Below are 27,301 nucleotides of genomic sequence, written 5' to 3' on the forward strand. Positions count from 1 at the left end.
TGTGTTTCCTGTTGAACAAACCAAAAAGTAAAGAATAAAGGCTACCTATCAATCACCAGGAGGACAACAATCCAGCATCCTGTCTGACTGGAAACCCCTTTATGACATTACTCAACTGGCCCGTTGACTGTTTTTATGAAAAATAAAAAAATGAAATAAAACAAACTTCACTTTGTTGTGTTTTTTTTCTCCGTTTTGTGTGATAAAAAAAAGGCATGTTTGGTGGGACTGGGAAAAATCAAATATGATTTATTCAAACAAATGGTGTCAAATATACACACTGAAATGCAAAATTTAAAAATATAAAACAATAAATTCTCCACACTTGTTTAAACCAATAAAAGGCTACAGAGGCTTGAGTTTATGAAGGCGCTCTGGAACAACCAGCTCACCAGAAATCATCATCTCCGTCCTTGTGTGAATACGCTGCAACGCTGGGGAAACAATATCGAGTTAATTAGCAAAAGCCTCCAGGGACAGAAAAAAGCAAAAATAGTATTTTTCTATTAATTTATCCTTAAGACAACATAATTCCAGCACAAATAACAACCTTAAAACCACCAGGAGATGAGAAACCACCGAAGAAATTAAATGTTTTTGGAAGAGGATTATGTGGGCTTATATATTTATTAAACTTTCCTACAGTAACAGCGCAGCTTTTGAATTAGAAAACTTGACTTGTATTAAAAGCCATATGTGTAGTCAACTGTTTTTAGTTACCTGTTATCTTTCTCCTCAGACAAACTCTTGGCCTCCGGGCTTGTATGTCCCCCTTCTTCTCCTCCAGGGCTCTAAAAAAAAGTACATTCAGTTTGACTTAACTTAAGCAAAGTTTAACAGGAGTCTCGGACAAATATGCATGCAACTCACCTGTGTACTCTGCTTCTGTCTCGCCTCCAGGACCATCTTCATGTATCTCTCCAACGGATTTTCACCTGCAGCCTCCTCCCCATCTTTATCAGCCTCTTGCTTCTGCTCTTCATCAGCTCCTTTCTCACTTCCTGTTTCTTCTTCTTCCTCTTTTTCCTGTCCTGATTGCTCCATCTCTTGCGAAAGCTGGTTAGATATAGAAACTGTCAATATTCATTTCATCAGGGTGTCTTTTCTTAGTAGACATAAATAAGTAAAGATCAGAAATAGGAGCTTTAGGAGAACTTGGTGCGAGTTTATCATTACCGTCTCTTTCTCAAGTCTCTCAAGTTCTCGCAGCTCCCTCTCTCGGGCTTCCTCTTGCTCCCTTTGCCTTTGTTCTAGTCTTTCCTTTCGCTCTCTTGCCCACCTCTGCTCCTTATCCTCTTCATCTTCTTCCTTGGCAGATTCAGAGGCTTGTGTGACTGCTATAAAACATACAGATTGAGTCAAATCAATTGTCAATTGTAGTCACTTTAATTGGTTTAATGTTCCTCAAAATGGCCACACAATGAGCAGAACATGAGATTTCATACAGTCAGACTGATGATGTACAGTAGAAGGTGGCCATTTTCGTCATTTGGGGTCAACCAAGATTATGTGCCAGTAATGGCGGGGGGGACCAACGACTCACCCGCCTGGCCTCGCAAGTCTATCGGGTCTTCTGGGAGGTCCTGTGGGCGGGAGACAGCGGGGCCGTCAGGGGCCTCCTCAGAGAGAGGGATGGCAGTGTCCAGGAGAAGCTCTGGAATGTGGCCGGGCTCTGGAGGGAGACATGCACAAAGAGATCTTTTATGCTCCAACCATAATGCAAAAGAGCCAGAGGACCGGCACAGAATACATAATCAGCTGCCCTTCATCTTCACCATTGTGCGGGGCCACTGAAAGGACACTTTGGAGGCCAGTCACACACTCATTAAAAAAGCCATTCTCAAATCCAAAACCTCCACACCGGATATACTCCATTTTGTTCTTGGGATTTTGTTTAAATTAATGTTAATGAAACAGAAAAAAAACCATTACATACGTTAAAGGAATACTTCACCCACAAAACTGACCATCTGTATATCAATTAGTCGTGCTGGCTTAACTTAAATGTGTGAAGCAACTTTATTTTTCTCGCATTTTAGTGTAGTTTTAAATGGTAAGGTTTCAGCAAAAATGCATGTGTGTTGGGAGGCATACGACTGGACAAATGAGACTTGTATTATACTGCATGACTTGTGTGTGATTGTGTGAACAGATGTTTTTGTGTAGTTTTGCTGTTAACAAGGTCCCCAATCAATTAATAAATCAGTATGTTCACCGTTTCTTATGAAAGGCATGCAAGAACCTTCTCCACAAATTCAAGGTAACACAGCATGACTGATTAATAAATGGTAATTTGATGAATGGTCAATGGATGAAGTATTCCTACATGTGTGGCTGTGTCTCCAATGATACAGATTTCAAGATTTTTATCCTTAGGCAAAACAGGAAAACCTCCATGTGTGCATATTATTAAGGAAATTGTGCTTTTGAAAATGGACACCCAGAGGATTTACCATCACTGCTCCATGTCTTCCAGACTGTAAAGAGTACGTTATGTGCCAACAGATGAAACATTCCCCATTGATTAAAATAATTATGCTCTTATGTGTCAAGCGCAATTGCAAGACTAAACATCGTTCCAGTATACACTATAAATCACACTCCTATGTTGTATTTGCAAAGTGAAGAAGATCTAAACCGAGTTTCACGTCACTAGAGGAAGGCTGCAGTGCCGTCGTTGGACGAAAAGCCCATCAAACCTTTGAGCATATTACGATTCAAATGGTCTGCTTGGCTCGGTTTTAAGGCTTTAGAAAATCTAGCCTGTGACGGGAGACTTTGGCCAATCACAGGTCATTTTCAGACAGAGCAGCGGCCAAACTGGGCAGCACTGATCAAATATGAATCAAGATTCTGTTACTGCATTGCCTATTTCTCACCTCAAATGTTTTCAGAAACATGTTTAAGTGTACTGTTTAGCTGTGAAATGCAAGGATGTATAAAAAGAACTGGACAGGAGGCAAGACAGTGTTCATTCCTGTGAAAGTTACTCAATGGAGCCAGAAATGTTCACCTGCTGCATACAAAATTACCCGGATGATTGGCACTGCTTCTGCATTATTGGGCCCATAGCGCAAGCATACCAGAAACAAGCAGACGTATACAAGCAGCCGGCTACTTCTGGTTTAGTGCTCTGCTAACTTGAATGGAGATAAAATGATTAAATCATGCAGCTCTTTTTACTCTCTAAGTGTTATTGGACTGAGTGGATCATATCACAAGTCACTTTGTAGTAGTTGTGACATTCAAAACATGTATCCACTGTATTATTGATGTCTCTTTCCCCATTTAAGTCTATAACAAGATGTCTTTTGGGGCCAAATGGCATCACATGATAGACTCAGAAAATGTAAACTGTTTGGCCACTACAAAAACTAACTTTAATGCCTGGCAGACTTCCTGAGAGTCTGGTAAAATGAGACAGTTTGTGACTGGGCTGCCATGTTGACAACAGTCAAGCCAAAATGAAGCACCGCCCACCAGCCAGAGCAAACGTTCTAATTTTACAGCTAAACCGTACACTAAAATATGTTTCTGAAAACATTTGACCTAAGAAATAGGAAATGCAGTTACAGAATCTAGATTCATATTTGATCAGCGCTGCCCAGTTTGACTGCAGTTTGAAAGCAGTGACTGAAATGACTGATAGCTGCGTTAGAGACTCCTCAGCTCTGATTGGTTGTTTTCATGAATCCTGCAAATGCCATTAGGAGCACTAGGAGGAGGCAGACATGATTTTTTTCCACAGATCTGCCTCGTGTACAACTGTCAGGATATAGTAAAAGTTATATTTGCTAAAATGTTACTGTAGCTTTAACATAATGAATAAAACATAACTGACTCATAGTATAGCATAGTTTAAATAATACTAAATTCTACAGTAGTTTTACCTGACAAAATGCCTGTGAGATCTTCAAGGCTTATCTTCTCAGGTTGTGGAGAGGACTCTGAGCTGGAGTACACAGGGTGCAGTTTTGGTGGACTGACAGAAACAGGGGAACAAATGAGAGCATTAGTGTTGACTATGTCTATGTAAAACTGTTGAAAACTGTTGTAGTGTCCTTGCCAAAGTGATGCCAGATGGTACCTGGACTGGTCTCGTGCTGTGCTCTTGAGCTGAGGACTGCGAGGTGGACTAAGCTCAGGGGAAAAGTCACCTGGGGTCGGCACCTCGTCATGGGGGGCATGGGGGTGCTGTCTGTCAAACGACAGCTCCGGGAACGCCACCGGAGACACGGCTGCCTCTGTCAGATGCAAAGCATTCGTGTTAGGCAATAACCTCATTGGAGAAAAATTAAATCCAAAAGCTGGGTAAAACATTTTGTGAAGGTACCTTCTTCAATCTCTCTTTGAAGCTTTTTCCAGGAGGATGAATGAGGCGTGGAGGACAGACGTCTGGATAGAGGGCTGCTTCCATCCTGAGGGTGTCCATCTTTTAGAAACTGAGATTCAGTCAATGAATGGAGACTGTGGTCTGGGAAAACTGTGGCCTGAGGTTGGTTATGCTCCTCTAAGAAGGTCACTCTTGGTTGTGCAGATGGTATGGTGTTTCTGGTGTCACGGGGTGCTGATGAGGTGGTTTTGGTAGTTTGTGGAGACAGTGGTCTGTGTGAGACATTTGATCTGTGGGGTGTATGAGTGTGTGAAAGATGAGAGACTTGTCTTCGTAGAGAGGAGTCGGGGTAATGTAAAGGATGTGCTCGTGGTGGGGAAAGAGGTCTTGGTGGGAGCATGTGTGAGATGGTGGAGAACACTGCCCTCTGCTGGTAGTTCCTGTAAGCTTCCTCCAAGGTCTCTGCCTCCTCCTGCAGCTCCTGGATCCGAGCCTTGGCCGCAGCAACAAGCTCCATGTCGGGGTCTGGAGAGTCCCTCCTAGGCAGCTTGTGTTCTCGCAAAAGCCCACCTGCTTCACAAACATCATCAAAACCCACTCTGGCCCTCATCAGAGATCTGTCCACATAGATGTCTGGGGGAACCAGTTTGTCAGCACCGAGATCCAGTACAGAGCGGTCGACAAGAGAGGGCTTGGGGTTACGCAGCACTTCATTTTCAAGAGCTGCCGTCATTGCATGGATTACAACAAAGGAAAGGAAAAGAAAAGGAAAAGCAAACGAGAGGAGAGTTGAACACTAATACAGAAGACCAACCACCATTAAAGCTGTTGCTACAACTAATATCTCTTTACATGCATTTACAGCTACTGTAGGATCAGGTTGCTACTACTGTAACTACTGTAACATGGCTTCCTTTCTTGTTTCTGCTAAAAATGTTATTACAGTAATTGAAAATAATGAATAATGTTTTATTTATAAGAATATCCAAGAAGGGAAGTCCATTTAAGAAAAGCAGAAATAAAGTGAACCACAGTAATTTGTTGTAATATTCACAACTGCATATAGACACCTACATGCTTCGAAGTGACTTATCGGACTAAGATGTGGTAGACATGCATGCCCAGTCATGGGGTACCTTGTTGAGTTTGGCGAAGCTGCATCTTAATGTCCTCAATGTGGTTAGTCATCCACTGTGACCTCTCCTCACACTCCGTCAACTGAGCCTTGAGCTGAGCGCACCGCTCCACCTGCAGAAAACAGGACATCACACAAGACGTTACTGTTTGCACACAGTGTAAGGTCTGTGCAAAGTATACGTATGGGTCACCGGAAACACAGATTACACAAGAAAATCCCTCAGGTCAGACAAAACACCGTGAAAAAAAAAGCTAACCGCATAGTTTCCCACACTCGGTGAGAGGCTGTGATGTGACTGACCTCACTCTGGAGCTGTGCCTGCAGCACCTGTTTTTGGTTGTCAAACTCTTCCTCATCCAGTTTGCGAGCGCTCTGCAGTCTCCGCAGCTCCATCTGCAAGCCCAGCTGCTCCTTGGACGGCTTGCTCAAATCTGAGAGAGGGGTTATCTGTGTCAGAATATAATTTAAAAGAGCATCCTTTTTACCAGTCCAGTGTGTGTTTCATTGGCAAAGCTATCTCAGGGAAACGCAAAGTTCACAGTTTTGGCTGTATGGATCATGCCAGCATGAGAGTACAGCACACAGGGGCTTAGCACCATGTTGCTGTTAGTAATGAGGAGAGAGGCCCACTGCTCCCCTGCTACATCCTCACACAGGAAGAATACTGTACCCCTCAGAGAGAGGTAAAATTTTGGTTTTCTGCCATGGGTAAAGGGAGCCCTCTGTCTCTGCTCACTGTGCTCTCTGCTCCCCTTCACTCCACTTCTCATCCCTATTCCCTCACTGGTTCCTTTTTTAGAGAGTTGTCTGCAGAGCTACAAACACAGCACAGAGGCCCCACATTGGCAAGCAAGACACATTCAGAAAGACTCAGCTGAGCCAGAAGCAGTGGGACAGACTAACATGAATGCTTCACAGTACACTGCATCTCCCACAGCTCACAATGAGCCCACACTCAAGCACTGTGAATGCAACACAGGAACTGGATTTATCTCAGTCTTGAGAAAAGACTACAAATATTCTTGGGAACTGATTTTTTTTTAGCATTTAAGTCCCCAGCCACATTTTTTTTAATCAATACAATTAATATTTTCTACATTATTACAGACAGAAAACCCCAATCCAATCCAAGCTAATCCTCACCTGCATGGAGAAGCCGGTTCTCCTCTTGGGCCTCCTCCAGCTGTTTCTTTAGCAGCCGCAGCTGGCCCTGCAGCTCTGCTTTCTCTCTTTTCAAGCTGGGGTAGTCACTCATCGACTCCAGTCTTTCCCTCAAAAGCTCCTTCTGTTGAGTCAGCAGAGAAATCTGCTGCTGTGCTGTGTCTAGCTCAGCCTGGGAGACAACAGAAGAGACATGAAAAGAGCAGGCAAAATAAAGCTGGAGACTCAATCAATTAGACTGTGTGCAATACAATTATTAAGCAATCACTTCAAAATGAATGACTGAAAGTTTTGTTATTTAGTGGGACTGAAATATTGTGCCTATTGCCCACTGAAGAGGGTGAAGTTCCTGGGGTTGTGTTGTTTACCTGCAGCCGTCTCAGTTCTGAACATGCTCTGCTGTGCTCCTCTAACTTGGCATTAATTACAGCTGACTCTTTTTGGATACGAGCCGTTTCCACTGAGAAATAAGAATGTAAAGTACAAAATCAAACCAGAACATGGTCAACAGCAAACCGGTCAGTAACCTTGCACTGAATTAAATACTCACCTTTGTTTCTGTTCTCATTCTCAGTTAGTTTCTCTGTTCTCTTGATAAATTCATCCTTCAACTCGAGCTGATACCTAATTTTACAAAGACATCAGAACAATGCGAAAGAGCTGACACTAAATCAACACGATTATCTTTAAAATCCATGTGTCCTATTCAATAAAGGTACAGAGCAATAAACCAAACATAAACACAGGATGCTGTTCCTATTTTAAACCTACAAAACAGTGACATCCTCTGGCCACACAATGACAATATCCCTGAGAGGGATGCATAACCTAAACTTCAGAGGTAAAGTGAAATAACACAAATGACACTGCCTGTATGTAACAAATTAGATATGTGTGACAATGTGAGCCAAACACTGCAGATGAGACATCCCTTCCTCAACATGAAAATACCTGGAAAGTTCGTTTTTCAGCCTTTGGTCGTGTGTGTCCTCTAAAGTCTTCACTGCCAATTCTCTCCTCCGCAGCAGCTCTTCACTGGTCTTGACCTTCTCCTCATGAATTTGACAAGTCCTATCATCATACAAACAACACAGTGACATTCTCTATGAGCCACAGGTCACAATGCAAGAACATAGCATCCCTTTACGAACATGAGTAGTAAAATAAAAAACAACTTACTTTTCAAAAGCTTCTGTTCTCATCCTCAGCTCATTCTCTCTGTTCCGCACTGTTTCGATTTCTTTCAGGACTGACTGTCTCTGGATGTACACATTTTTTTCTTCAATCTAAAAAACGAGAAATACAAATCACAGCTTCAGTTATGCTGTCTTAGATTTAAACAAGTGGAAATGATGCCAATGAATACTAAGGTTTATCTCCAGGGAAAGAAATCTACCTCTTGTTGTTTTTGCAACCGTTCAATGGCATTTTTCTCCCGGTCCATCAACGCCTTTGCCTTCATCTCATAAGTCCTCTCCAGCTCTTGCTTCAGCTTATCATATTCTTTATTAAATTTAGCTTTTTCTTCCATCCTCACCTTGGCAATTTCAACGTCTTTAAAATGTTGCATCTTGAAAAACAAAAGACACAATGTTAAGGCCAGCAGGAAAGCCACACGATCACATATTAGCCAATCATACAGCATTTATACCTTTTAAAAAGTTGTTAAGTGCAGATTAAAGTATGCAGCTGTGCTTCATACCTGCTGATATAGGTTCTGATTCATTCAATTTGTAGAAAAGTACTCGTACCTTTGTGTTCGTTTCTGCTTGCATCTGTGCTTCAACTTCTTTTCTATATGCAGCCAATTTTGATTGGAACGGAAACCACTTGTCCCCACTGTGACTGATGCTCTCATATTCCTTATCAATCATTTTCATCTTCTCAACTGTGTATGGAAGAAAGAAAACATTAAAAATTGTGCACTGAAATGCATGTGTGAGTACAGTTTGACACTTTATTTCAACATACCAAGAGACTCTCCATAACTGGCCATGCTGGTTGTCTGAGTGTCAGCATCATGGCAAAGGCTGTGAGTATAATGGTGTGTTAGCTGTGTTAGGAGGCTGATGAGAAAACCTGCAGGACAAAGATAAAATATGTTTATAACAGGTAGAGGAAGTTTTATTAAAAGGTATAGAATGCTGCACATACCTTTACCTCTGTTATCTTTGTTTGAAGACTGTAAAGATAAGAAACATAACACTGCTGTTACTAACATGATTTATTTTGTATCTCAAGAACAATATTCTTTATGCTAAATCATATTATTAATTACCAGGGATCTGTGAAGTGATGATTCAGGGTTGATTTTAAGAAGCTGAAGAAGATCTCCTGTTGTGAAAACCTGCCAAAATGGACATCAAACTCTTCATCTGCACTGATATTCTTTACACTATTAACTATAAAAAAATCAGACACATGCTCCTGCTCACCTTGTCTTTGCACAGGCCACTTTCAGGGTAGAACACAGAGAGGGTGTACTCATATCCTGAGGTGCGGAGGTGATCAGCTACCAAGCTGTTACAAGCTGAGACCAAAAGGGGTTCAGATTTCACAGGTACTGGTCTGGGGACTGGCTCTCCTCCTGTCAAAGGTGGGTGTTTTAACTCCTGGATGAGCTGATTCCGCAGCTGCGTCTGAGTCAGATCAGAAAACCAGAGGGATGAAGACCAAACACTTTCCAAAGCGATGGTTAGTAACGTTACTGTTGGGCTAGGAGAGCCAACAGCAACTATATTAGCATGACTTACTTTGAGTGTATCAAGCACTCCTTTATTTTTAAAAGTTTGGTAGAGTCTTTTTCGCAGCTCATCTGGGGATAACGTATCTTCCTTGGCCGAGGACATGACTGTCGAGTGTCGTTTTGCAGCACCTGACAGACGAAACCCAAGTACACAACAACAGGGTAACGTTAAAGCTGACACGGCTAGCAAGAGGTCAAAACCTCCGTGTTCAACAACTTTTAAAGTCTTCCTACCTGGTGTTTGATTGTATTCACTTTCCCTTCTGAACACCTGAATCAATAGGCATCTCAAAAGGAGAATAATTTATATAGTTACCAGCCTGACGACCAGAAAGCGTCTCGGCGTCCATGTAGAGGAGGTGTGCCTCCAGTATTTAAATCCGTCAACGGAAACTTTCGTTCCGGACCCACAGTTATGACGTAACAATCACAAAAACAGCAATTTATTTATTATTATTAAACATTTTTTACCACATGTTTAATATTATATTTATTTATATGAAGCTGAGCAACAAACCGCTGTCGCTAAACCGTTTTACAGCAGATAACAGATTTATATTTGGGTGCTTTATCATGTCGTCATCTTCCCGCGACTGCTCTCGCTCCTCTCCAGGAAGCAAACTGACAGGTAAACAAAAGTCGCTTGTATCAAAGTAAAAAGCTTTTCTTATCGTGTGTACGTTGTATTTATACGATATTTCAACACGTAATATGTTTACTTTAGTTTCACAGGAATAACTTAAATGCTTTAACGACGCTAAGCGTCTGTGGAGCGCTGCGGTTAACATTAGCTTGCTAGCTAAGGGGTTCCCAATCATCTGAGTGATAGTGACACTGATATTTGGTAAGACTAAATCGTTTAATCTCTTTCGTTTGGTCTAAAATGTTTTCAGGACAGTTTGACGTTGCTGAGAAGAAGGGGACACGATGTCTGGAAGTTTTTATTTTGTCATGGTTGGTCATCAGGACAACCCAGTGTTCGAGATGGAGTTCTTGCCAGCTGGGAAGGCTGAAGCAAAGGTAACATGGTTTTATTAATAACACCAGCAAATCAGTGCATCGTTTTAAGGCAATAACAATAGTAAGGAAATGTTATTCATCAGCCTAGATAAAGACACATTAAACTGTCTGTCATGTCTGTTACCCTCTGATATTTGGTAAGACTTGTGTCATTGACCACAGGATGACCATCGTCACCTTAACCAGTTCATTGCACACGCAGCCCTGGATTTGGTGGACGAAAACATGTGGCTGTCCAACAATATGTATTTGAAAACTGTGGACAAGTTCAACGAGTGGTTCGTGTCTGCCTTCGTCACTGCAGGACATATCCTTTCTGTTCCATTTGAGTCTAACCTTTTTATCCCCTCACATAATACCATACATAATTTATTAATGATGGTAACCACAATCAAAAAATGTTTAAAATGCTGTCATGTTGTAGTTTCCTGACAGAAGGGACAGACTAAAATAACCTACATGGCTAATTTATCGTGTTTAATAGCTCATTTTAATAATGCAAGATAACAAGTAGTTGATTATCCAACAGAAAACTCATCAGCAGTTTTGATAATCTATTATTGTTTAGTCATTAATCAAGCAAAACTACCTTAAAATCTCTCAATCCAGCTTCCTAAAAACAAAGATTTGCTGCTTTTCTTAATTTTACATAATTGCAAATTGAATATCTTTGAGTGTGGGTTGAACAAAACAAGCAATTTAAAGATATTACCTTAGGCTCTGGGAAATTATGATGGATATATTCAATTTTTCTGCCATTTTATAGATTACACAATTAAAAGAAAATAAGAGTCATCAGATTGATAATAAAAATATTTGTTAGCTGAAGCCCTGCTGCCATTATTTTAAAAGTTAGTTTGCAGTACGTTATTTGCCTTCTCAGAGGTCAGTCATATTGTTGTGCAGTGTCACTCTGTGCAGTAATATTTGTGGAATTCATTGGCACAGCTTTATTTTCTTTAATTGTTTGCCATACATATAAGATTCATCATGCTGCATGATGTGCGACAAGAAGATGGGATCAAAAACTTTTTTAATGATGTGTATGATTTATACATTAAGGTGAGTTGTCTTTCATATGATTAGAATAACTGCATGAGGTCACATTTGTTTGCTATTTTTTTTTTTTTCCTGTCAGTGTTTGATTTAATTGTGTTTATTCTGTCTTCCAGTTCGCAATGAATCCATTCTATGAAATCAATGCACCAATCCGCTCGACAGCTTTTGAGAGGAAAGTTCAGTTTCTTGGAAAGAAGCATCTCCTGAGTTAGTCACATCACATGTGCAAGATTTTTTATGCATCTTGTCTATTTGTTGTGTATATAGTATATACCTAACACACACATTTGATGTCTTTCTTTTATTGTGTATGTATATCTAACACACGTTTGATGTTGTTGTCCTCTTTTTCTGTTTCACAAATGTAAACTGATTCAACACATTTTTCTATAAAACATTTCTTGTCTGATAGAGCTTCTAAAGTTATGTCTGTTTTTTGATTTTGTGCATGGGATGAGCTGTGAGGCAACTGTATGCCAACTGTCGGCGTAAGACTTTAAGGCATGAAGTTAGTCGAGTTAACTTATCACAAGAGTGCTTAACAATAATGAAGAACAGACAATCTTGTGCCTTGACATAGGTACTTTGTGTTGCCGATTTTGTAGGCATGTAGGCATTACAATACAGTGGTTAGAAAGCGCAGCAGAATCAAACCTTGGGACAATAAACCAACTTATCAGAGTTTTCAGGTAAGAAAATATGCGTTAAGAGACAATTCTTGGGGTTTATTTATCATTTGGCATACCAGTAGTACAGCTTTGAATATGAGAATGAAAAACAAAGGTAAATTAGTTGTCACCGTTTTAAATATTAAGCTATGGGGAAGGCATTTCAACTGCAAGTATAAAAAAATGTTAACAGAGTGCTTCAAAGATCATTATTTAAAACAATACACCCAACAATGAGGAAAAACAGTTTACTCAATCATAACTGCTATTTCATTAAACTTTCCTCATGGCAATATTGATTTGGTGATTTTTAAGGTAAAAACGGTTTACAAAATACAAAAGTTTCCAGGAACTTAAATACACCATAAGCCATGCATGTTAACTTTGCTTTAATATTTATTCTGTGGGGGATCGTGCCCCTCAGTGCTTCCAGCACAAAATCTACTCACTAAGCAGAATGTGCACAAAAAGACCTAAAGGTGCAATAATCACGACAAGCCTTGATTTGTTAGTTACACATTGTAGTGCCTTAGCTACTTTATAATTCTCAGAAATAGGGTTATTGGGCTGTTTAAATTAATTATGCAGTTATTTTCTGAACAAATATATAGGCCATCACTCTCTCTGTATTACTACATTTAGGGGTGAGGTTCAGAAACACTATTATGCTCACACTCCCAAGGTAGAACACATTTTAAGAGTCAAATTATAATTTCCTTAATGACAGAGTGGAACATTTAGCCACTTGAGAGGGAAGTGAAACTATTCAAATACATTGCTTCTGTTCCTTCAAGACAGATTTTTAGTTCCCCACAGGCAGTCTTGGGCCAACACAAAATGCGGCATCTTTTCTGCTACCCCTCCAAAGTCCGACCTTTGAGCTGTGGTGGAGCTGAGTGAATGATTCAGTGACTTCCTGTTTATTTGTAATTAGACTGGGATGAATTTAGTGTTTCCCCTTTTTTTCTTTCAACAGAAGTCCAACTAGTAGTAGTATCCATCCTCCAACAGTAAAATAAATCATAAAGCCAGTAGCATAATTTGTTTAAATAAGATGTTACTACAGCATTGTAAACCTACAGCCTCATCACATAACAGGCATACCAGCAAATTAATGTTAGTCATAGCTCCTGGGTGTTATGAACAGCAAGTGGCAGCAGAGCGTGGCTTTCTGTGGAGCTTGACTGTGTCTGTGGGGATGAGGTGGTCCGTTCTTTCATCCAGAGCCAACACTCTACGCACTGCCTCCTCAAAGGCCACCGCTACATTGGTGGCATCCTTTGCACTGGTCTCATAATAGGGGTAGTCGCCACTCTCCTGGCACCACTGCTGAGCCTCCTCAGAAGACACCTGCCTTTCTGTCACGTCCACTTTGTTGCCCAAGACGACGAATGGAAACTTCTCTGGCTCCTTGACGTCTGCATAGTAGATGAACTCCTTCTTCCAGTTGCCCAAGTTGAGGAAACTCTGGTTGTCATCTACGCTGAAGGTGAGCAGGCAGCAGTCAGAGCCACGATAGAAAGGAGTCCTCAGGCTGCGGAAGCGCTCCTGGCCAGCAGTGTCCCAGATCTGTAGGGTAACTTGGTGGCCATCTACCTCCAGCTCCTTGTTGAGGAACTCCACGCCGATGGTGTGGAAAAGGTGTGCATCAAACTTGTTGGTGACATAACGATTCATGATGGAGCTTTTTCCAACACCACCATCACCCAGTAGGATGACTTTAAGCAGGGATGTCTTTGTGGTCATGGCTTTTTAATCCTGATCAACCACTTTGCAATACTTAACCTATTGGAGAGATGCAAAAATAGAGATTTTCACTACTTGTGCAACACTATAATATCATTTTGAAATAAAGTATTACATACAACACATAATACTGCAGAAGCACACTTTTTAGTACATGTTTTTTGCCTCACCCGATTGATTTTGGCCTCCTCCACTTGTCCAGATCATGTGCTGTAGCCCTTGCTCCTTGGTCACATGCTCATATGTTTAATGTTGATGTGAGCAGCCATACAGGTAACGTTCAACCAGCTGTAACACAGCAGTTTCCTCATTAACAGACGGCAGAAGACAGCAATTCTAGCTAAGAAGCCCCTTTGCAATAAAGCATGATCTGCTACCAAACGTTCAAAACACTGTGAGCACTCCAACAAGCTATAGCTAACGATTTAGCTTGTGACATATAACATACACATGATTAAACTATTAGCTGCTACATGCTAGTAGAACATAACTGTGGGCAGCTACGTGTTAGCTTAGCTAGGCTAACACAAAAAGAAAACAAGGGAACACAGCTGGAGTTAGGTAAATGCAATAGATAGCATTCGTTAGCTGAGGTTTACTTCCAGGCAGTGTTGCTAGTAACGTACCTTATAGTTTGGACCAGAGAGCAGCTGACTCAGCGAGAAACAAAACAGGAAATAACTAAAATATTATTAATGCATATGTTTGACAGCTCCTCGCCTTGGCGTGGCTCGAGCTAACGTCAGGTCGCGCTGTTGTTTCCTGGTGGGTGAACCCCTGAGGCTCCGTGCTAACGCGGCTAGCTGCTAACAGGCTAACGATACATGGGCAGCCACGGATCATGTGATCTTGTCTGTCAAACAACCAACGAGCGCCGAGGTAAGGTTTTAGGCCCTTTCAACTTCTAATTAAAATATAATTTCCCAGAAAACACATTATATCTTTCTAACTTAATATGTCAGCCAACATTTAGGTACTTCTAAAACAAGGATATGACAATAAACTGACGTTAGCTAACAGTTTAGCTCCAGTATCCCTCCATTGGTAACACATCTTTAACTTCTTTGTATTAGCTATGTTTAGCCAGCAGAGAGCGACATTTAGCTTAGTTAGCTTTTATCCCCCAGCATCCCAGTTGCAGACAGACAAAACCCATCAGACCTCGCCCTAAAAAAAGCTGGATGCAGCACGTTAACATTAATATATCAACGAGCTAACGTTAGCTAGCACACTTGTTGCACCATATATCCATGCACTGTAACCATATCTGTGTCCACTGAAGGTAAAAGTAATCTACAACGTTAGCAACAATATGTACATAACTAATGTTAACATTAGGTTAACAAACCAAAGTAAATGTGGCCTTTATGCAGAGTCTCCTTGTTGTATTACCCTAATTTTTGTTGGTTGAATATCCATTATTTATACTGAAGCAATAAAGAGCAAACTGCATCCTAATGCTAATGTAGCAAAGGGTAAAATATGTTTTTCTGAAAGATAATAGCAGCAAATAATAATAAAGAAAAGCACAAATAGACCAAAACTGTAATCACACTACTACTTAGAGCCTACACAAGCTTTTAGACAGCAACATTATTGACCACAAACAGGATGCCAGCCAAACATGTCCTGTAATCCTCTCACCAGCTGAGTCCTTGGTTGTCAGAGACTGCCACAAATCAATTTTCTGTGGTATAAAACCAGCCCTGGCATCCATAAATTTACATTTGTGGTGACATTTCTTCAGTCAGCAGACCGAATCTCCTAAAATCACCCCCATTCTTTAGCATATTACCATAGATTTTGTCCTGATATCATACATTCACTTCAGTATCAGGTAAGTCTAGGTGATGATCTGGTTTTAGAGGCCTACAGCCTACAAGATTATGTATCCAGGTGTAAAAAAAGATCAGTAGACAGAGTTAGAAAAAACAGATTTAATGTAATAGTACAACATAACATGAAAGCAAAATTTACAGCAGTTCTATTATGCACTGTTATCATTTAAACTAACCAGCCTTCAAAAAGGTTATTCATCTAAGATTGAATGTCAGATATAATTCACCCTAAGAATTCACATTACATGTGGTAGATTATTTTTCAGTTAACTTCAGCAATCACATACACAACAAATGACTAAGCACAATACTGTTACATCTAACTTACACACAAAGTTTGCATTTCCACCTATTCCTGAGATCTGAGTTATCTGTACGCTGAGAGACCATTTTGAAAATAAAGATAGAAGTAAACATGCATTCACTGATAACACATAATCTTCCACTGAGACCATGCTTTTGTATCTTTATGTGGATGTATTGTGGCTAAGCCATGAGGAAACACTGAGAAACTCCAGACCATGCGGAAAGGAAACAGGAATATTTCACATGTATCAGTTAGAGCAGATTTTCAATTGTAAACCCTGGGTGATGATTCTTCTTAAACGAATGGACTGACATCGTCTTGACAGGGCCCTGAGGTCAGCACAACATTGTCCAGCCCGATCTCTCCTCCGATATCTTTCCCATGCTGAGCTTCAAAGATGATCTGAAAGACATTTAAGGGTACCGTTGCATCTTCAAACATTTCAAACATACTGCGAACCAAATGAAATACAACATTGTCTTGTTCAACCTCCTTTTGTGATATTATTGTTAGCAGTTACAGCTCTAGTTTGACAATCATTCATCAGTAATATGTCTTAAAAAGCTATCAGATGACTCACAGATTCTGGTGCCTCCTCTTTCCAGGCCACAGTGAGGAGCTCTGTCTGCCACTCCTGGTTTCTGCTTCGGCTCTGCTCCCAGACTGGGTAAGCATTGTTATCCAGCAGCACCCTGACCGTTCCCACATTTTGGCCCACCACACGGTAGTCGAAGGTGAGGCAGAAGCTGCCCTGCTGGGCGCGGTCACTGAGAAGCAACTTCAGCTTGGCGATATCGTCCGGCTCCCCTAGAAGCCCACTCATGGCCATGTAGTACTCGGCATCTGGAGGAGTTTGTAGCACTTATTACTGAATGCATGTGAATGCACAAACCTAAAATAATCTTATATAACCTGTAAAACACAAACAAAACATAACATATTCATGCATATGTTACCATTATGGTAGGCTACGCTCCAGTCCATGTCATCAGCCTTGTCTTGGACCCACTCACATGCTCCCTGATCAAAGTTGCAATCCATGATAAACTCTAGAAGGTGAAACAACAGGAGCACATTAGCAAATAGTCACATAAACAGTCACTGTATAACAATATGGCACATAAACAGATATTTGATTACCTTCCTGAACTGGTGTAATTTCGATTTCTTTGACTTCTGTGGCTGGGCCGAACACTGATTCAAAGTCCTCCGATACTGTGTTTAGAGATTAAAAGAGACAAATCAGTGTGAATTTATGAATCTTCAGCGAAATATACACCCACTTCCAATTTATTAGGTGCACCTAGCTTATTGCATACAACAATCCTGCAATAAATCCTACTTTCGGAAAGGTTATACTGTTTACTTTTAACTGAAGCTAAGATTTATTGCAGGCCTGCATTCTTTTTAGCAAGGTGTACCTAATAAATTGGCAACCCAGTATGTTAAATTCCAGCTAAATGTGATCATCAGTAAATGAGTAAAAGCAGTCACAGCTGTATCACAATTACACTCTTACAAAATCTCATTAAATCTGCCCCTTAAATTTCCGCCTCATAAAAATGACAGAACCTTTTGTCTACGAATTCCTTTAAAAATATGTGATGAATAAAGAACATTCCAAAATTATGCAGCAGAGAGATTTTCCCCGCTGAAACAAAAGTCGGAAAGAGCCTTTTAACCAACAGGTGTAGACCTGCCCTGCTGTCACTCATGTCTTGAGATGTAACTACAACTTTGGTATACAGCCCCCCCAAGTATTTTAAAGCTCTTGCAGAAAACCACCCCCATGGTAAGCAGCCTTAGAGAGTCAGAAGAGTGACAGCTGGGGTTACTGAACCTGCTCAGCCAGAGTGGGCTAGTGTTAGAGAGGTCTAAAGTGCTGATGACAGACTTTCCAACTAGGAGTCAAGTCTGTTTGCACAACAGCTGTTTTGGGGAAAACATAATAAAAGGCTTGGAGGCTTAGTAACCTCCCTCCCTTCCTCACCCTCCTCCCAGGAGATGGGAAGCAGGATGAGTTGTATCCCTGGGCTCTCACATGCCGACAGAGTAAAATTCCTCCCTGGAGGTGATGGATGTCTCGGGGCCTGTCTCCTCTTGCTATCTGAGTTCTTACACAGGCTTGGGTGTTTCCATGAAGATCAAGATTAGTGGTGAAAGGTAACCTCATGTATGGGGTTTCTCATTGAGGTGAATACCATACCGCTGCACGACCACACTGCCCACACTTCTCTCTTTATCTGATGAAAGTGTCTGGATATGTTGCCAGGTTGTGCATATATACACACAACTCAGGCATGAATGACATGCTAGACGCTGCTATGTCTTGGAATCAATTAAACTGGTTCAGATAACGTCTTTATTATATATTGCTGGGTTCTTGTGATCTTGATAGTTTTTATTTGTTGTAGCCAGTGGTTTGATATCATGACAGAGTTTAAATGTGTCAGTTTAGAGCCGAGACACACAACGCATCTTATACCACTGGTTACTAATTTCGTGCAAACTTTCAAGAGTAGGAGGCGGGTTGCACCTGACGTTGCTGAGTGACCATAACTTATCAGAATTCCTGAGTTCGTAGCTGATCTTCAAGGCTTCGTTTTTAGGTTTGTATTAAATATTGTCCGAACAATATTAACAGATTGTACAGCTCTGGGTGGCCCTGCACTAAATGATCAACTTCTCCATAGTTACATTAGACCAGGGGTGTCCAGTCATTTTTGAATGGGGGCCAGATTCGATAATGTGAAAATACCTGGGGGCCAGCTGCTTCTTGCATCATATGGGTTATCATATGGACTCTTGAAAACGACGGCCCTCGCGTTCAACTTTACATTTGTTTGCTCTGGCTATGACTGCTATCAGGCAGAAAATGTCTGCTATTAGGTAACCATTGGTTTGCTTGTTTATCGCATCTTTATGAAAATACATTAGTTCCGCCTGTGCAGTTTCTACTCAGTGCATGTCTACACACTATATGACAGTCCTATAAGTTGAATGGAAAAAATGCAAAGTGATCTCGCTTGATTAACCAATATTGTATGGTGGGCCGCACATCGTGTATTTTGAACAACAAGCCACAAGCTCTTTAAATCAGTCAGCAGGCCACGATTGGCCCCTGGGCCAGACTTTGAACGTGCCTGTCATAAACTGATATATAGGGAAGAAAGTAAAGAAATTTGCAGGCCGTGATTGATTGTTCCTTGTCACATAACATGTGGCGTGCGTTGCTGCATTCCCAAAGTTGAACATTGTTTATATTTCACCTCTTCCTAACATACAGTGAGTGAGCAAACTGTAGTGGATGGAGTGCAGATATACTACAAGCGACAACAACATTCAGGGGGCCTATCGAGCCCTGAGCAAGCCTAGGGAAATGAATCCTCCAATAATGCTATGAAAATAGGTTGGAGGTGTGCGAAGCTTCACCAAAACAGAGCCAGTGCGGGTGTTTTTGCACACAAGCGACACGTTGCAGAGCAGGCTAGGACAACCTCATTGGGAAACACTGAAATAATAGGATTTTCTTGCTTGTTCGCATTGCATCCAGTTGGACGAGGTGTCAGGGCACAGCCATCGCGCCTATAAAAACATCTATATTGACAATAATGGATTTGATTGTGTAAAAAATGTGATACGGAACAGCCCCCCTAAAGTTAACATGATCTTAGAGTTGGTGACTATTTTTACAATGCTGAAGGACATGACAGTGACAAGTCTTGTGGTTCTTTGTGGAAATAAGTGGGACATCTTGGACTAATCAGATTCAATGTGTCTTAGCATGTTGTTCACCAAAAAGAGTCAACAAATATGTTTTTCCATTATTAGTAACATCAAACCTTCCAAGAAGAATTATACAGCCTGGGGTCGAGGCTTGAAGGTTTGGACCTGACTATTGCTATTTATTGAAAAATTGATAATTGTATTCAGATGCTGTGTGGACACAAGAACAAAGCCTTTGTAGAAACTGTGTTTGTGTAGTCTGTGTATGGTTAATGCATTGTGGACCACCCAGAATTGCTGCAAAGGAGCCAAACGAAAGGGAACTTACTGAAAACATCTCCTCTTGGATTGAGCTGGTTGTCTTCCTCTTCCTCCTCTTCCTCCTCCTCCTCTTCTTCCTCAGGAAATGCGTCCTCCTGTCCCTGCTCAGTCTGGGGGCCAACATAGACCTCTCCATCATAGTCAAAAGGCTGCTCGCGGAGCTTAGGAGGCGGTGTCACGACCGGTTCAGGGATAACGTTTTTGATGTCCTCGTTGCCCAGCGTACCTCCCAGAATCCTGGTCCTCACTTGAGAGTCTGGGATGGCTGTGGGCAGGAAGGGGAATCAGATCAGACATGTGGAACCGCAATCATGAATGGGAAAGACAGCAGTTTACCAGGATGCAGATGTGTTTGCTGTCATGTATTTTGCAGCTGCTGCTCTTGTCCTACTCCATGCAGGTGATGCATGACAGTGGCATTCATTGCACATGACAGAGTTTCAAGTGCACAAGCATTTTATCACACAAGTTCTGTATACGAAGGGTCATGCTGGGGATTCCAGGTCTCATATCAAGCTGTGCATGTGGAGGACATACAACATTTCCAGCCATGAGCAAGAGAGAGAGTTTGGAGAGGTGTTCTTAAAAGTAGGAGGCAAGAGGAGGGAATGAATGGGGTTGCAGTGCAGGGAGTGAACAACGGAAGCAGAGTCTTGGAATCCACACAGTCTCACCATTGAGGAAATCATCTGCACTGCCTTTGTCTCCATCCCACGACCTCTGATAAAACGGCTTGACTATAAAAAATAAAGGCATCTTTCACTCGTGCTGAAACCCCTAGCCTATTCTTTTTATGTCATTTGGCTACATGAAGCTTCACCTGTTTCATCTACACATGCTGGTTTGAAGGGTACAGCACAACCTGTCTTTCTCCTTTCTCTTCAGAGGGCTGGCTACTGTACAATGTCATATTTACACAGGTGTGTTTTCAATCTGTGGATCTGTCTTTCTAACATCTGCAAAGAGGAGTGGAGTCTGAAAGCAGGAAGCTAGCCTTGGCAGGACTGTTGTTTGCTGATGTTTATGGAGTCCAAATGAAATATGTGGATGTAAAACTGCTCTTGACCTATCTGACTACTCTCATCTGGGAAAGGCTTGCGACTAGAGTTCCTTAAATCTATTGTGAATGGCTTGATGTGATAAGTGTTATTACATATCAAAAGTCATCGCTAAAACTCATTAGTCACGATTCTTTGTCGCTGTTCATGGATCTCACCAGAGCATTCAAAGCCATTGCCTCTGAAGCCAGACTTGCACCTGCACTTGTAGGATCCTTGAGTGTTCACACAGACAGCGTGGTGGCTGCACTTGTGGGTGCCGGCTGCGCACTCATCACTGTCTGGAATTGGAAGAAGCCTATTTGTACCTTTAGGAGCAGAATTGATTGCAAATGTTGCGGTGTAATAAACTTGTATACCTTACCTACACAGTCATATTTGCCTTCAACATATTTCAGGTCGTAGCCGTCTTGGCACTTGCACAAGTAGCTGCCGAAGGTGTTTACACATTGTCGGTTGTACGGGCAGAGGTTCTTCCCAGTTACGCATTCATCAATATCTGAAGGGAGACAACAGAGGGGGGATTATGAAGGAACTTTGATATTATATTCATCAAGTTCAAGCACAAAACCTTCATTCTTGGTAACTAGAAATTTTAAATATCTCGTCACTTTTAAACAACACATCACATTATGTTCCTTGACACTTCCTGCTTACAATTTCCACGGATAACTGTGATTCTCTGATTCACATGGAGTCATCAGCTGCTCCTCTTTATCTGCCAGCAGGAAGTTTCCCCATCATTGATGTACTAAGTACATCACTCCATCCCAGTGATCATAAACATGATCCCTCACTGGCTTCCCATTAGCATCACTGCTAATTTATGTTTGAAGTGGCGCCTGGCCAGGCTGGAAGTAGTGCTTCCACTGAGTGGGTAACTGAGCTATTGATGTTGTGGATGCAGTGAACTACTTAACACAGGAGGATATGTGTACAAGAAGATTTTTAAGCTAATGGTAACACCCACATTAGGGATGCTTTTGAACGTCACCTATTGCTGTAGAGACGATTATTTAATGAACTGATTACCAGCCATGACAGATAGTACTGTTTTCACCTTGTGAATCTGTGTGTCATCAGGGTGAAATATAGTCCAGGTGACGCCTATTTTGGTGGTTCTACCACAGAGCCTGTTTGCCAGGAGTTTATTTATATGTCAGTCCGTCTGTCTGTCTGTGGACGGATTTTGTCGACGCAGTAATGTCACAACCGTGCAAGATAGAGTCACAAAACTTCACAGGTGTATAGTTGAGATCAGAATGAATCCTAAGTTTAAATATTGGTGCGGTTCAAGCAAGGACAGCAGAAGTAGGGAAGGTGCCGTTGGCTCTAGTTTAGCTGAGGTTTAAATTTGTACTTTAAATGGTTAGAAACTACTTTAAATTTTCATGGTGGATACAGTAGACATGCTTGTGTCTCTTGAGGGTCCATTATTTGTCTGTTTTAGTGCATTACATCTGGAAAACATGTACTTTCTGCTACATTTTCAGGGTGAAAGCATACTTCTGCTGTACCTCTATTTTGGAGTGTGTCGAATCCATGGTAATCCTGAAGTTTAATGCTCCAGAACTATTATATTACTCCCCCTGTGTGATCAGTATGCCAGACTGGCTCTGTCACAGCTCAAGCAGTTTTGTGGGAAGAAATATAACTTAATTGCATCCATCTGATATACAAGCCAAGCATGCAAAAGCCACATAATAGAAACTGTACAGAATTGTTCCACTGTGAAAAAACTCCCAATCCATAAGACAGACACAAGCCAAAGTCAATACTTTTTTTTTTTTGAGTCAGTATTCATTATTTAGATAAGGGCTATTGCTCCCACTGATTTTTCACTCTCCTTACATCTTGCTTAGGCCTTTCTCTAGTTATGCATTATATTGGACATAGGTTTTTGACCTACCTCGTGTTTGTAATCGAGTGTGTGTGATTGCTCACCTACACAAGTCCTCCCATCTTGCCCCAGTTGCAGCCCTGCAGATGGGCAGAGGCAGCGAATCTCCCCCTGAACTTCCTCACAGCCGTACTGACAGTGAGCAATAGAGCATGTCCTGGAATCTACATGCATGAACACAGACACAAAAAAACACACATTGACAAAAAGTCAAACTTGGCAACTTTGATATTTTTGTGTGTGTTTCCACTTAGTGTGTGTATGGATAGTAGAACGATGGGACTCACTTGCACAAGATCCATCAGGCATTAAGGTGTAACCATTGAGACAGTAGCACTTGTAACTTCCGTAGGTGTTCATGCAGCGATGCTCACAGGGTCGAGGTTTCAGGCCACACTCATTCAGATCTAGAAACAAGAGTCACATACATTTTTTTTTACCCACAACACCCTCTTTTCTTAAACCCCAAAAATGCTTTTTTATTGAAACACAAGAGACCAAGATTTGCTTACAGTAAAACATACCTAAAATTAGCTACTAAAACCAGTCATCAGCTGGAAATTTGATTTTCCTGTACCCAGTTTGACCCATATATTCCAGACCCCAACTGCCCACCTTGGTTACATGTCTTTCCGGTGTATCCTGGAAAACACTTGCATTTGTTGGGGCCAACACACTCTCCGTGCTTGCAGCCGTGGTCACACTGAGCTGGTAAAACATTTAACATGAAGAGAATACCGCCAGAAATATCAGTGGTTTGAGAATAATGGATCATAGTAAAACCACACAGCTCTATTATGCAGGTGAGGTTTTTCAATCTAGACTGTCATTTCCTCCACATTTTCTGAGTTAGGACTGTATCTTTCATGAAAAGAATAACAATTGTTAGGACACTAGTAAATTTGATACTATATATAATTAACTCATTAAAAAAGCATTATGTGTAACCTGTCGCAGGTTATTAAATGAGAAATATATGTATGAAACGTATCATTCATAATCAATCTGGACTGCCCTTACCCTCACACTGTCCTTTACTGTTTTTCTTCCAGCCATAGCAACACTCCAGCCTCCTGCCATAGCGACATACACCTGGTTGGTTTCCAGTAAGGACTTGTCGGTAGGGCCTTTGTAGAACGAGAGGAGCAGAAGGTACAGTAACATGTGTAATTTCACTGTCTCAGCAAAATTTATAGCCTCCCATGGTTAATGCATGGAACGTCAGATAGCAAATTCGGCCTTAAAGCAAAATCTTGTCATAGTAACATTATTTAAATGACATATGACTGATGGCATATCACAAATTCAAATATATTAACATTGAAAAATGATCCCAACACATCCACAGTCTCACTAAGCTCTCCAAATTGTAGATTCCAGCCATCCTCTTCCTTTCATTTTGGTCCCTATGTTAGTTGTGTGAAAAAACAAACAACCTAAATAAAGTGTCCTCTCGCAGTCTTGCTTAGTGATAAAAGTGGGCTCCCTGTGGAGCAACAGCCAGCTGACAGGATGTAGGCTACACATAGATAAAAGCACACTAATCAGACACTTCCTGCATTGCACACTGATACCTTATGAGCAAACATATGTCCTCCTTTTGTAGGGTACCTTGATCTTCATACATGTCTCCAATTTCTGGAGTCAGATGAGAATCTACTGTAAAGTTACTCTCAGTTTCAGTCAGCGAGTCAGCGCTGCTTTCAAAATAACCTACAGGATGTATAGATTATATTCCATGGGTGTATTTTTAACCTGTAAATTAAATTAAGGTGTTAGGATGCCATTCAAACTTAAGTGAATTCATATCAGAATCTCACACATCCAATTCTGACTTGAAAGCTTTGAGCTTTATTATCTCTACTCTTCAAGGGGAACATTTCTATGGCCTAGAAAAGGTCGATAAATGTTCGTGAACATGAGCCACTCTCTCTTAAATCCAGAAGCCAGAGAAGTAAGTCTCAAACTTGTGATGTCGTAGGGTATAAAGTCTGGAGCTGCTCCACAGACGATGAATGGGAGCCTGAATTTGTGGAGCCACAGAATGTTTGTTTTGTTTTTTTACACCCAAATGAGCTTCATTCTATTGTAGTGTTTGAGACAGAAAAATGTAAAAATACTCAGAAGATTCCCTGGGGTGCTCTCAGTTTAATCTATAAAATCTTTCGCAATTCATTGTCTATAAAGCAGCTCCAGACTTTATACTTGGTGACATCACAAGTTTGAGTTTTAGCACTCTAGTTTTTGTATTTGGTACAGTCATTTATGTTAATTTATATTTTTAGACCTTAGACCATGGTAACAAGGTGAATCAATTTTGAAAAAATGGGCTCCATGCCAAACTCTAATTTCCCAGATGTTTACATGTCGCAGGGGTAGTAGCATCCTATAAGCAGCCTCGGCTCCAGTGGGACTGGGGCAATCTGAGACTTGATAGAAATCCACCAGAATAGCCCCCAGGAGAGGGGCTCCCAAGTGTGACAGGTGCTCTTCAGTTATTAACAGTTGCTGTGCCGCATTTAGCTGACACACTATCATAGCTGTCATAGTCGTCTGCTGGCAGGGGCAGCAGTGTGTACATACCATCAAAACAACAGTTTTCCCTGTAAAGATTTAAAGAACATAATTCAGTGTCAAATAGGGGGGTTCGTGTTACTCCTTAAGCTCCACTAAAGTCAAAGCATGTGGAGGAACTGGCAGTTAAAATGGTTGTAATTCCTTTTTTTTGGCTACAGGAAGTGGGCTAAATTGTATATTAGCAATGCTGTTAGTGGTACTTTTGGTTTTTTATTGGTGGATATAAATGTAATAATAAACAGAAATCTAAAATTTACACCTGCTGCAGGTCTCAGCGTAGAAACACACATTACAACATCAAACACTCTGTTGCTGTGGCTCATTGACTTACCTATGGGCTTCTGCACTACCAGAGGAGATGTGGAGCACGAGGAAAAGAGCACCGACCAAGGTGAATGGCTGCATGTCTGTGACCGTGAGCAGCTAGAGAGCTTTGCTTCCCACGGGGCTGACTTTGGTTTCTGTGAGTTCCGACTATTCCTCCTGAGGGCTCACGCTCATTAAAATGCTTAGACAGGGAACAGGTCTTAGTCGAGGCTTCACACAAGGCACGCTGGATTTCCAGAGCACAAAGTCAAAGTCTCCTCCAGGGGGGAAAAAAATCTCTGTCTCTCTCACTCTCTTCAATGCTGCGGCTCTACTCTGCGTCCCATAATTTGCTTCCTCTTCTTCCTCTCTGAAATTCCAGAGGTGGGTTGACACTCTGTGAAATGACACTGCACTGTGAGGGATAGGTTGTGACTTTTGGAGGTAGGAGTGGGTTAATAATGGGGGTGGGGATTGGGTTTAGGGGTGCTCCTCTGCTCACTGAAATTCTATACAAGACCAAACGAAACTCTTCCTGTGGATCACCACGAGGAAAAATCATACTGTTGTACAAATGTTGAACTTGTTGGTCTTGTTTTTTTTGTCTGGGATAACTTGAGCTTTTCATGCAGTTTTTGTTTAATGATCTGCTGTAGTTTTGGAGGGGATGATTAGCTGTATCAGCTAATTGTGGAACTCAGGCATGCATAGGCCTGTCATTAGCAGCTGCAGCGTTCTTTGATGTCTTACTCCCAGGTAGCACATAAAGCGTTGCTCTCTCACACATGCTAATTCTGAGTCCAGCCATAAAAATGTTTAATGAGTTTTCACCCTTTCAAAGTCTGCTCCGACATCTGGTCCTGATCCTCTGTACCCTTAGAAATGGACAGGTGAAGTTTCTGCGTTAGTTTACGTTCGTTGTTGTTGTTGTTGGAATGCTTCTCCCATGACAGAAGCAATCTTTTTTCACTTAAGTAATTTACACACTGCATGTCTGCCCACCGCCACATTGTCCAAAGGGGTTCAATATGATGAAAACTGCAGTGGAAACAGCTTCAGTTGAGAAGGAGGTCAGCAGTTAAACACTGTAGTTGAGTTCAACAATACAAGTCTGTGATTATTTTGCCCGACATTTAGCACTCATGTTAGGAAGCAGAAATGTTTTACCCTGTTAATTGTTGGTTATATATCTCGTTTTGTTTGGACAGTGTGTGGTCTAAACAAATTCATTCTGGACACTCCCATTATTGCATCCATTTATTGCAAAAATAATACACATTTGAGTTTGGCGTGACTCCGCTCTTGTGATTGTCCAAAACAAATCAGTGTGGCATGGATTCTGCAGCTCAGAAACACTCCTTAAAAAAGCAAGGGGTTCACAACGACAATTAAGATGA

General features: G+C 41.3%; 4 protein-coding genes across 8 annotated transcripts; 1 reads left to right on the plus strand and 3 right to left on the minus strand.

Moving 5' to 3' along the window:
• Positions 1 to 234: 234 nt before the first annotated feature.
• On the minus strand, positions 235 to 9,766 carry ofd1 (OFD1 centriole and centriolar satellite protein). 3 transcript variants are annotated; one of them, XM_050048033.1, is made up of 23 exons: positions 9,695 to 9,766; positions 9,386 to 9,507; positions 9,068 to 9,271; positions 8,911 to 8,979; positions 8,793 to 8,814; positions 8,604 to 8,711; positions 8,384 to 8,520; positions 8,029 to 8,202; positions 7,812 to 7,918; positions 7,584 to 7,703; positions 7,183 to 7,256; positions 7,001 to 7,092; positions 6,615 to 6,804; positions 5,772 to 5,902; positions 5,470 to 5,581; positions 4,334 to 5,056; positions 4,088 to 4,244; positions 3,891 to 3,982; positions 1,544 to 1,672; positions 1,177 to 1,337; positions 871 to 1,056; positions 721 to 791; positions 235 to 434 (listed from the first exon to the last, which is right to left on the minus strand). In XM_050048033.1, exons 1-23 carry the CDS (start codon positions 9,726 to 9,728, stop codon positions 389 to 391), a joined length of 3,261 nt encoding a protein of 1,086 aa, XP_049903990.1. In that variant the 5' UTR covers positions 9,729 to 9,766; the 3' UTR covers positions 235 to 388. The 3 variants fall into 3 exon arrangements, with proteins under 3 accessions (XP_049903990.1, XP_049903989.1, XP_049903991.1); XM_050048032.1 differs by having other exon boundaries at positions 8,787 to 8,814; XM_050048034.1 differs by having other exon boundaries at positions 8,787 to 8,814; positions 9,613 to 9,748.
• A 173-nt stretch (positions 9,767 to 9,939) lies between these two features.
• Positions 9,940 to 11,871, plus strand: trappc2 (trafficking protein particle complex subunit 2). Its single transcript, XM_050048998.1, has 5 exons — positions 9,940 to 10,006; positions 10,272 to 10,398; positions 10,561 to 10,703; positions 11,373 to 11,460; positions 11,571 to 11,871. Exons 2-5 carry the CDS (start codon positions 10,306 to 10,308, stop codon positions 11,667 to 11,669), a joined length of 423 nt encoding a protein of 140 aa, XP_049904955.1. The 5' UTR covers positions 9,940 to 10,006; positions 10,272 to 10,305; the 3' UTR covers positions 11,670 to 11,871.
• Positions 11,872 to 12,162: 291 nt separating this feature from the next.
• On the minus strand, positions 12,163 to 14,840 carry rab9a (RAB9A, member RAS oncogene family). Its single transcript, XM_050048996.1, has 3 exons — positions 14,498 to 14,840; positions 14,042 to 14,159; positions 12,163 to 13,910 (listed from the first exon to the last, which is right to left on the minus strand). Exon 3 carries the CDS (start codon positions 13,869 to 13,871, stop codon positions 13,263 to 13,265), a length of 609 nt encoding a protein of 202 aa, XP_049904953.1. The 5' UTR covers positions 13,872 to 13,910; positions 14,042 to 14,159; positions 14,498 to 14,840; the 3' UTR covers positions 12,163 to 13,262.
• Positions 14,841 to 15,793: 953 nt separating this feature from the next.
• egfl6 (EGF-like-domain, multiple 6) lies at positions 15,794 to 26,332 on the minus strand. Of its 3 annotated transcripts, XM_050048157.1 has the most exons (13): positions 25,930 to 26,332; positions 24,042 to 24,148; positions 23,637 to 23,729; positions 23,309 to 23,428; positions 23,066 to 23,185; positions 21,486 to 21,620; positions 21,280 to 21,402; positions 20,738 to 20,800; positions 20,071 to 20,328; positions 17,157 to 17,231; positions 16,973 to 17,065; positions 16,597 to 16,859; positions 15,794 to 16,418 (listed from the first exon to the last, which is right to left on the minus strand). In XM_050048157.1, the coding sequence occupies exons 1-13, from the start codon at positions 26,001 to 26,003 to the stop codon at positions 16,311 to 16,313; spliced, it is 1,632 nt and encodes a 543-aa protein (XP_049904114.1). In that variant the 5' UTR covers positions 26,004 to 26,332; the 3' UTR covers positions 15,794 to 16,310. The 3 variants fall into 3 exon arrangements, with proteins under 3 accessions (XP_049904114.1, XP_049904115.1, XP_049904116.1); XM_050048158.1 differs by lacking the exon at positions 20,738 to 20,800 and having other exon boundaries at positions 25,930 to 26,331; XM_050048159.1 differs by lacking the exons at positions 20,738 to 20,800; positions 21,280 to 21,402 and having other exon boundaries at positions 25,930 to 26,329.
• Between the last annotated feature and the right edge of the window lie 969 nt (positions 26,333 to 27,301).

Source organism: Epinephelus moara, chromosome 7 (assembly GCF_006386435.1).
Source record: "Epinephelus moara isolate mb chromosome 7, YSFRI_EMoa_1.0, whole genome shotgun sequence".
Taxonomy (NCBI): Eukaryota; Metazoa; Chordata; class Actinopteri; order Perciformes; family Serranidae; genus Epinephelus; species Epinephelus moara.